This window comes from Fragaria vesca, linkage group LG5 (assembly GCF_000184155.1).
Source record: "Fragaria vesca subsp. vesca linkage group LG5, FraVesHawaii_1.0, whole genome shotgun sequence".
Classification (NCBI taxonomy): domain Eukaryota; kingdom Viridiplantae; phylum Streptophyta; class Magnoliopsida; order Rosales; family Rosaceae; genus Fragaria; species Fragaria vesca.
Window position 1 is genome coordinate 23,958,548 of NC_020495.1, and position 10,749 is coordinate 23,969,296.

General features: G+C 36.7%; 1 protein-coding gene across 1 annotated transcript; it reads left to right on the forward strand.

The window, feature by feature from the left end:
- The first annotated feature begins 679 nt into the window (after window positions 1-679).
- On the forward strand, window positions 680-6,876 carry LOC101306140 (carbon catabolite repressor protein 4 homolog 4-like). Its single transcript, XM_004300348.1, has 10 exons — window positions 680-710; window positions 794-900; window positions 991-1,031; window positions 1,689-1,738; window positions 3,246-3,315; window positions 3,719-3,840; window positions 4,292-4,425; window positions 5,390-5,537; window positions 5,645-5,792; window positions 6,324-6,876. The coding sequence occupies exons 2-10, from the start codon at window positions 813-815 to the stop codon at window positions 6,639-6,641; spliced, it is 1,119 nt and encodes a 372-aa protein (XP_004300396.1). The 5' UTR covers window positions 680-710; window positions 794-812; the 3' UTR covers window positions 6,642-6,876.
- The last annotated feature ends 3,873 nt before the right edge of the window (window positions 6,877-10,749 follow it).

A 10,749-nucleotide genomic window follows, 5' to 3' on the forward strand; every position in this document is an offset into this window, starting at 1 on the left:
AACTGACAATTGAAGGTGAAATTGAGGAATAGTTGATGAGCTTGAAATGTGCACCAGAAGTAACACAAAGAGGATCTATCTACAAGAGGATGAGGTCAAGTTTTTTCAGTATTGTAGAAGTGCAAAATTAATTGTTAACTGGTCTTGGATCATAGAGAGAAGCGCATAAACTTTTTAAGAATATGCAAATAATACATTGATACTAGTTTAGATATGAGTATATATTTTTAACACACATTCATATAATACACACTGATATGACACGTTCTTACACGACATAACTACATATTTTTCTCTTTAAGGTCGGACACACATTCATATAATACATTGATACAATACGAATCTCACATGAGACGAGTTAGTGACCCGGTGAACACTAATGACATTACCTTTTTTTTTATTTTTTATTAAGTTTCTAATAAATCGTCACAATGACACTTCTTTGTTCCAAAAATACAACATTGTAAAATCCAAATAGATGAAAAATGACCGAGTAGTCATGTGCTAAAAAAGTGTATAGAGCGGTAATTATGCATTTTACAAGTCTGTTACAAAAGACCTATCGGGCTCTCTTTTTTCGGTTCCTCCTGTTAGTTTTTGCCGCTTTCTATCAACCCTGTTGCTTCATATATAAAAATAGAGCTCTCAATGTTGCGGACGACTATTGCTGTTGTTCCTCTCCTACCCATTCTTCCCCATTGCTCCTTCAGGTACCCCAAAGGCCCAAACTACCCAAACCCCCACCTCTTCTTCTTCATCGTTTCTTACTTTGTTTTTTTGTTTGTTGTGGCAGCAGGACTGTTTCGACCAAAATGAGCTCAACACAATCACCCATCAAACTCCCAAGATTTGTTTCTGTCGAAGACAGTGGCATCTCTTCACTGACCAAGCCTGATGATGGTAATCACTTTACTTCCATTGGTTTTGCTGATTTCTGTTGCATGGTTTACGGCTCGAAAACCAAGCACTGAGAGTGATTGGATGTTGCAGGTATCAAGTTTAGTCTTGTGTCTTATAACATTTTGGCTCAGGTATCAATTACTTGACTATCCTCTCTCATTTAGTTCATCGGTTTGGTATTTGTTTAAATGAATTGTTACTAGACGAATGAACAAGGAAGCAGTTACTTTTTAAAACTGACCACAATTAGGTTCCTGTAGAATTTTAGCATCGAATTTGTGTAAAGGGTGATAATCTTTAATCTCTGCCACAAGACAACAGCTTTGTACTTAAAATTTTCTCATTGAGTTCAGCCTGCTTGAAACTTTTCTATGCCACATCATGGTCTATACCTATGGTTGATCAGAAATGAATTGCATGGAACAAATAGTGTGTTTTTAAGCAATTGGTGTCTGATAGACTATCCACCAAAGTTGGTATTATACATGATATGGTGGATTTGTTTAAAAATTGATAAATTTGTTCATTTTCTCTCGTAGTCATTCCTGTTGAACTTATGTTTCTTTGTGATGTGGATGATTTGATTACATTGAATCTAGTAGTTATGTTATTTTTTTTTTATTATACTGTAATTTTGATGAGGAATCCATTTGATTAAGGATATACCCCATCTGTATGCTAATATTATATTTCAATTTCTGTTCTCCTATTATAATCCTTTGTTTGTTTGGTAGACACCTATTGTAATCCTTTGCCTAACAGGTTTTCTATTAATCCTTTGTGTGCAGGCGTATGTGAAGAGCTCCTTGTTTCCACACTCTCCACCTTCTCATCTCAAGTATGAATCATAACTTCAGTTTTTCTTATTATGTTTCCTTTCGAAGAACTAATTGCTTCAGTAGTTATCTTATTTTGATATTTGTTTTGGGTATCAAAAGAATTGTTAGCTTATACGATATCTATTTGTTTCATCAAATTGGGATACTGTGCCTTGGATTGGTTTATACGTACCTATTAAGTAGTGAGTCAATCGACAGTTCTCATCAAAACTCAAACAGATCAGTGGACCAGGAGTCCACTCCTAGAGAAATAAATGTAATAAAGGTCCAACATAAATGAAACACCACACAACCAGGATTAGAAGTGGAAGCCTTCCAATTATATCATAATAGAAGAAAGATAAAACCCCACACCAAATAACAGCCCATGGTTGTACCTCTGTAGGATGATGGCACTTTTTCTCCCATCAAGACCCCTGATCCTAGCATCAGTATAGACACAAGCATGAAGCAGCACTGCAAGGAACCCAAACCCTGTAGAGTACCAGCATTGGAACATACTATACGATGGATTACAAAATAATTTACACTCTTGTAGTTCTTGACAAATTGATGCACCTGCTTGGAGATAGGCAATATGTGGTCTCTTGTTCTGAAGTATATGACAACTGTTGTGTTTTCCATGAGCCATGATCCAAGGTGTAAGTTTGACCTTGCCATAAACTTTGGCCTTTTCAAACCTTGGTCTAGTAGCATCATCCAGAAACAAACCTGAAGTATGAATTGCGTGAAAAAATATTCCTTCCAGCCCTCATAACCTGGTCTGGAAAGTACTAAAGGAACTCCTTTAAAAACCCCAACAATAAAGATTACTAAACCACTCCAAACCGCAACTCAATATGAAGCTCAAACACTTCTGCAAACTGCGCAATTTTTACCTTTTTCTTATCTGATGAGCTGCGCAGTTGAGGGAACTTAATTTAGCACAGTTTTAACTCAACATGACATTACATACTGATATTATTTGACTTGAGTTCTAGTAATACATTGCACATAATCAAGCATAGGCCCCTATAGTAATAATAAGCTGGGTGTGAGATCTATTATAAGGTAGAAACTTGGGTTCAATGCCTGTATATATCAACCTGGTCTGTTTTTTGCGTACCACATGTAATGCCAGCTTTCTGTGTGTACCTTCTACATAGTCTTTATCATTTTAATTGCGATTGCAGTAATATCGTCTGTGATATTTTGTCTCTATTGGTTAATAATATTTGTAAACAGTTACCTTAATTCTTTCAGTTGCATAACCCTTTGAATTCTGTGATTCCCAGAAACTCTTGTGCCTTGATATGATGTTTTGAGTTTTACTTTCAACCTTTCTATGTGAGATATTTCTGAAAGGAGTTTCAACTGATGCTTGAAAGGAATTAGATTTATTACTATCTGTAGTTCAGGGTTTCGTATCTTAGTTTTATCTGGTTTTTTTATCTTTTTTTTATTTTTTATATATATATATATATTTCGAATGAGAAATCATATATTTGTTAATTATGCTTACCATAGGTGGAAAGCCCGCTCGCAGGCAATTTTGACTGTTCTCAAGAACCTTGGAGCCGACTTTCTATGCCTACAGGTTTTCTTTCTTCTCTATTCTTAATTCCTGCATAGAGGGAGGTAACTTTTCCACGTAAGCGTCTGTTGTTGTTAGGTAAAGTAATGTGTTGATTTTCAATTGAGTTTGGCGATTTTGAGTTCAAGGTTTATAGCGGATCTTTGCCGCATTCAATCTTATTGTTGGGTTTTGCCCTAACTGTTTATTCAGTGAATAGATTATATAAACTACTAACACCAAAAGCATTGCGGTGTCGAGTCGATGAGTTATCAAGATATCCTTTGGGATGTACCGATTTCACATTGGCTCGGATCGCGGCACTGTAGTTGACCCCATCTTGGGCTGCCACACAAAACTTGGTACTGTGCCAGCTTGTTTCCAGTCTTAAATTCATAATTTTCTGATTAAGATACATTCGTACCAGGAAGTTGATGAGTACAACAGCTTTTACAAAGGAAATATGGAGAGAAATGGTTATTCTAGTACTTACATTCAGAGAAGTGGGCAAAAGCGTGACGGATGTGGAATATTTTACAAGCATCACATGTATGTGGAAATTGATTTTCTTTTCCAATTTAAGATGCAATTTATTAACTTATTAACTAGAAACCACTGGATAGGATAATCTAATTTGTTATTATTAGCATTTTCTAAGAAGAAGAACAGGAAATTTGAGCACATCCTTCAAAACATAATATATGATAGCGGCAACTGATAGTTAACTGTGAAGGGCTGATTGAAAAGAATGGGGGTTAAAAACTAGTAGAGTAGGTTTAAAAACCAACCGAATTAACTTAAGCTAAAGAAATGAGTCTTATTCATCCCCACAAGATCACACATAAGCTGTATGATATTAGAAGTTCAAAACTTGTTATCTGAAATGTCAAAACTCGTAGGATTTTTATGTCTTGAACTTTTAGATTTTACATTATCTATCAAAACAAGACTGACTAAGTTTTGAGTTTTATTGACTGATTAACTGTTTGTGATGCTTCAGAGCGGAGTTGGTGTTGGAGGAAATTATAGATTACAATGATCTTGTAGACTCAATTCAAGAGGGAAAAGTTCTGGGTGTTGATATACAATATGACAAGGAAGCTACTGCAAACAAAGATCCTGGATCCAAAAATGGTACCTGACGTTACCTCTTTGCTTTCTTTTGATCTTTTTTTATATTTTGATTTGTTTTGTTTTGTTTTGTATGGATAGTCCATTCAGTGTTCTGTGCTCTGAACAATCCTCAAGGTTTTAGTGTCATCGGCTTTAGTTGTGCTGCACTTGTAGTCTTGTACAATGTTAATGATAGATGATTTTTTACTTAGCTAGATACTGTAGAGTACTCTATAGGAATCCACACATGCCATTCGCTGATAAAGATTATTGCTGATAGAAGGGAAAAGCAAAAAGAAAAAAGTAGGGTGGGGGAACGAATGGTCGAGTAAAAGGCTTTAATGAGTAATATACCCTTTGCAGATTCCTTGTTGCCTCACCTCATGTTATCAATGGGGTTCATTGACCGATTTTTCGGAAAACTAGGTCTCGATGACCTTTATCTCCTTATAAGTAAGCCACCAATACCCTTGTTTAGTATAAAATCATGTATTGGGAAATTTAAACATTTATGGTTGACAGTGGTCTCTTAATACTAGTAAATCGGTATTATTTGGGAAAAGGTTACTTCAGGAACTTGGGAGTTGGGATGATCTGAGGTGTTGTAATTCCCTTGGTCCTCTTTGATTCTCGATATGTGGGGGGATCATACCTTTCGAATTATACTGGTCTAGTTTTTAAAGAGGGGAAATGGAGGATTCATGCTGCTGCAATATCTAATCTATTATTTGCTTCATGCTGCTTGTGGTGTATTGACTCGGATTTCATGCAACCCTGATATCTGTCTTCCCTCATCTGTTCGGTGCTTTATTGTGTGCTGCCATTGTTGTTATTTATCAGTGGCGTACTCTTCTGTTTTGTTATTTCCTTAGGTTTTTGGTCTTTTGGGATATGTTCATTCCTACTTCCTTTTCACCATAGAAGATTACTGATGATTACAATCTGGTCACCTATGACACAGTACAGTTTCTTTATTCATTTTCAGGTTCAAAATCAACAGGCACTCAGGATCGTGGAGATCCCAATGATCCCCGTGTCAGACTAAAACGTGATTGTGTAGGACTTATAGCAGCATTCAAGCTTAAAAATCCTTCACAAAATGTTGTTATAGTGGCAAACACACATATTTACTGGTAATGGTTGACTGTTAATGATCTTCGTTTCATATTAGTTTCGTTGATACTTTCTTTTGTGCATATTGGCTTATTAAACCCAGTTTAAGTTGATCTCTATGCTTCAGGGATCCAGACTGGGCAGATGTTAAGCTAGCACAAGCTAAATATCTGCTATCACGCTTGGCTCGTTTTAAAAAGTTGGTATCAGATAAGTTTGACTGCGCCCCATCCTTAATTTTAGCTGGTGACTTCAATTCAACTCCAGGCGATAAGGTTGTCTTGAATTCTTAATCTGCATAGTTTCCTCTCTCTGTTGCCTATGGCATCATTTCTTTGATGATTGTGCTTGCAACTGTTCTGGTAGATAATTTCATTGCTAAGCAGTAGTGTTAACCAAATTTTGGCAAGAATGATTTCTACTTTTTAAGTTAACTAGTTGGTGTCTGAACTCCTTGAAAAGGCAAGTGCAACATGTGTTGAAAGGCATGCAAAGGTCTTCTAGACTTCCATCAGTTTACTGTTTTCTGATAATAACATTCCTTGCTTATAATGTTAGCCAAAACATATTGGAACTTTTGTGAGCAAATAGGTAGAAATGTAGAATGACTGAAATAATACCAAAATAGACACATGTAAATTGTATGAGGAGATGTACAACCTTACCAGTATGGAGCACACTTAGATATTCGCAATTAAACTGTAAAAGACTTGCCGGGCAATCAATAGTTACCTTGCTTGGACTTCGGAAAATATATAGCTAAAATACCTTTCTTCTCACTGTTTCTAACATTTCTGATATTTCAGGTTTACCAGCATCTTACTTCTGGCAACTCTTCATCTCCACCAGCGTTTGATGCTCTTGAAGATCTGCCTATCCCTTTGTGCAGTGTCTACGCTTCTACAAGGGGTGAACCACCTTTCACGAATTACACCCCTGGCTTCACAGGCACACTGGATTATATATTCTTTTCCCCAAGTGCCCACATACAGCCAGTCAGTTTCCTTGAGCTTCCAGAACCAGAATCCTCTGATATTAATGGAGGATTGCCAAACTTTAATCACCCAAGCGACCATTTACCAATTGGTGCTGAGTTTGTGATATCCCAGGAACAAATTCCTTGATAAGGAAAAACACAGATTATTTAGTCTGTTTAGGCTTTTCTATGAAACCTTACTGTTCAATGTCTCCGTCATAATGAAAAACTAGTCAGTTTGAATATTCTTGCATAGGATTTCTTGTCAGGGCTTAGACATTACGTTTATACCTTGACTTCATTCTTTCATTCATATTGTTATTACCTGGATATGGAACAGATTGTAATATTTTTTTCGGTTGGTAATTGAATTGAATTTAAAGAGAATTTCTGGTTGTTGTTGTTGGTAAAGGTCCCAACTTGAATTCCCCTTCCCTTGACGAGATAAGATGATAACATATGGTCCTGAAGGTGAGGACTGGAACTGGGGCAGACTGATAGGGTCTAATTTCAGCAGTATGTGCTTCAGTTAATGACATATATGGGGTGGTTAAGTTCAACAGCCGAGAGCCGTCGCGCAGGTTTGGAAGATGCTTGAAGCCTTGAACTGTTAACGTCTGTACCTTTTGGGATATAGACATCACAAGATAAGACTTGTGTGATCCAACATTTCTTCACCACAGGTCCTTAGACAGTAGACACTGTTGATATTGCAACTCAGCTCGGATGAGATAACAGAAATATAACAAACTAAATGAAAGGATAAAGAAGATGAGTTCAGAAAGAGCTGATGAATAACTTTTTTTTTTTTTTTTTTTTTGATCAAAAGAAGTCATTCATTCATGTGTAGGAAACTACATCAAGAAGTATATAGTGGTCTCGTTAAACCTACCAAATCGGCAGAAAGAGTACCACACTCCGTTTTACAAAAAGAAAAACTTAATAACTGGCCTCATCAACTATGGCACAGAGCAAACAATCTGGTACCATTTTCAACCAATAAGTTGGAAAAGGTAGACTAATTGCTGCCTTGGCCACACAATGTGCAGCTTTATTATATTTTCTAGGGGCAAACTCAAAATTACAATACTGGAAAAAACTACTGAGACACCTTGCTTCATCAATTAATACTCCAACTGAACTGAGGTTATCAGGTTTATTCTTTTTTTATATTTTTTTTATTTGGTCAATAATAAAGGTCTCCTTCAGGATTATGAACCTTCTCCTTTTAGAAAATTTAGAAGACTAGCAGAAAGACAGCAGAGTAGACTCCAAAAGCTTAAGCTGGCTCTTTCTCATGTGCAGTCTCAACTTGCACACAGAGAAGCATAAAGTTAGAGTAACAGAACTCTTGCAAACAAGACTTGGATGCCATGTTAGACAGTACTAATCCATATAACTTGAGTTATTGACAACAAGGTATATCAAGCTAAACGTACACGATATCAACTAGACTTACAGCAGCATGATGACATTACATAACATTAACGATTCACTATTTCTTAAGCATACTTAGGTTTACATCCCAGTACTGAAGTACCTGGCATAGCAATATCATCAAGACAACTATACAATGGGAACTCGTAGTACTTAATTAGTAGAATAATCATGGGAGGTGAAAGGAATAATTGGGATTGAAAAATATGCATCAACCAACATGACTTCATCATTATATCCTTGCATCCTAGTTGTGTCATCAACATCATAAAAAATTGCATCGCAGCAGAACTCATTGTAAAATGCTCTTGCCTTCCTTAAGATGTGACTGATACAAGATGTCACGTACCACAGGCCTGACCTCTGATGTTCTTGAGCATCAGATCTTCCTTTGGTAAACTTGCTCTTTTTTCTCTTCACATGATCTCCATTTTCCAAACGAGGACTGCTACTTTCTAACTTTACATGGCTCCTGCTGCTGTGTTGGTCATGACCATAATTCCGATGGCGCACTGATGAAGAGTTTATCATTCTCTCGTACTTGTGTGATACTGATTTGGTGGACTTTCTTCTACATTGAGAATTCCAGGATGCTGTTATGCATAGAAATTGTGAAGCCATGATAAATTGATAGAACAAAACTATTGGTGATTTGCGATGCTTGTAGGAATGTAAGGTTATACTGCTTTATATGGTGACGGAATTGAATGTAATGTAGTACATGAACATGTGAAATATTGGACCACAATTGCTTGCCAATGGTGTTGTCATATTTTCAGCAACTGTTCATGTAACTTCATGACATTTGCCAAATCCAGCTTAATTAGCTTCATAGAGTGTGCTGATGGAGGGAATCTCTGGCTTAACATTGTTATTTCCATAATTATCTGCACTAAGGTATGCCTAACTATGAAAACCTTAAAACTAAAAGGGCAAAGAAAACAAATACTAGATTACTAGCTATATAGTTAAACCATTGGCTACATCAATGATCGATCAGTATGGATCTGTATGTAGCAACTGATGTAGATGGCCAACGTCCTGGTGTTATTGTCACCAGAATTCAGGCAGTGGACGACTTAGCGTCCACTTATGACAAAAGTTCCTCATACAGGACATGGTCATTTTCAAATTGCCATGGACATTACTTAACTGAATAGTGCTGTACTGTTTAGTATGCACTTTACAGTCCTGTAACTTTAGTTAAGGACCACTTCTCTTCAAGATTGGAGTATATACCTAAAAAGTGGCCAAAAGCATAGTTAACTAACATAGTAATACCCTTTTCTAAGAGTTACAGAATAGGAATTAGGAAATCTCAAGTACTTGGCCATTTCCTGAACATATTAAGAATTTTCAGCCATCTCTTTCAGAAGCTCAAAGATAAAGCACGAGCTAATGGTTTTGCCTCCAATTTGTGGGGGCCTGCTTAGAGAGAAAAAAAGTGATGGCCTAGTATTCCAACCTAACATTGAAGCTTACATCAATATGAAACTTCTACAGCCATCTCTTGAAAATGAAGGCTGCTGAGAGGCAAAAGTAAACATGTATTCTTTGGCAAATTCATTGATCCTCGAGGAGGAGTTAACATCCCCATCTCTCTCCCCCTCCCTCCCCTCCCTTAACTAGTGCCTGTACCAAGTTCAAACTCCATCCCTAGCGTGGCACTAACAATTACACGAAAATTAGATCATTAGTTTATAACCATTTAGAACTTTTCTGTCACAACTGATCCATACCATTGAATGTTATAGTTTTATAGAGTTTAATGGTCTAACTACCCTACAAAAAAGTAGCATTATTTGGTGCCATCGAATATTATTCTTAGTTGTATTTCATTTTTTCTTGACAAGCTGAATAATTCATTAAAGAGGCAAAAAGACCAAACGACAAAACACAAGGAAAGTTTATGTTCTCCAGCACAAACCAAACAGTGGCAGTGAGAGGAGATAACAGAGCTCAAAATACATAAGGAAGCACAGTGCTTCCTCTAGATTACATCATCATATATTTCATTTTTTCCATTCCCTATATTTAAATTATTTGCACGACTATGATTACAAATCAAAGATCGATATTATGCAGAAGATGCTATACATGATGAAATTTGGGTGCTTTCAAATCAAGCAAAAGCCCCCAACTTTATGGAGCTACGCATGACTGATACTGTCTACATTGGGAATACCCTGCTAAAATAGCAAGGCTATGATGCGCACTTTTGACCCCATTCCAAGCTCAAGCTAATGGGGAATCTACACAAGTCTTCCTTTCCTACAAAACAGTATAATTTCTTTCTGTCTCAAAACCACAGAAATAGTATTACTTGGCTGCATTATTTCTTGGAGATGGACCTTCCTTTTCTAACAGCCATTCATATATTGATCATCAACATATAAATCAAGTCAGTCGTGTTCCTTGTGTTAGAACTTGTTCTACGATTGGTTTTCACAACTTTTATCGCATTCAGGTACTGAAAAGGGTTCTCTTCACAATCATGGTGCCTGCCAAACTCGACGATTCAAACCAAATGCATGTGTTCTTTCACCTAATTGTTTGTCGCACAGTAGCGTCATATAGTGAATGAAATTGTGTTGAGTAAATTAAAGTAATGTTTGATGGGGAAGTTGATGATACGTATGCTAGAAATGATACCTTGCGTCGAAGCCTGTTTGAGATTAAATTTCACATCAGTGTTCGGCTAAGTTGCATAACCATGTTGTGGAAGAACTAGAGACTCTTCCAATGAGTGATGTGGAAGAAGTGGACTCCAGGCGTAGATGTGTATCGACGATTATCCATGTAGCCAATTCTTCAGAATG

What these genes read in the sequence shown, in the direction of transcription:
- LOC101306140 (XM_004300348.1), top strand. Translation starts at nt 813, where the DNA reads ATGAGCTCAACACAATCACCCATCAAACTCCCAAGATTTGTTTCTGTC. An exon ending in CCGACTTTCTATGCCTACAG is followed by an intron (nt 3,316 to 3,718) that starts GTTTTCTTTCTT and finishes CATTCGTACCAG; the next exon opens with GAAGTTGATGAGTACAACAG. An exon ending in ATATTTTACAAGCATCACAT is followed by an intron (nt 3,841 to 4,291) that starts GTATGTGGAAAT and finishes GTGATGCTTCAG; the next exon opens with AGCGGAGTTGGTGTTGGAGG.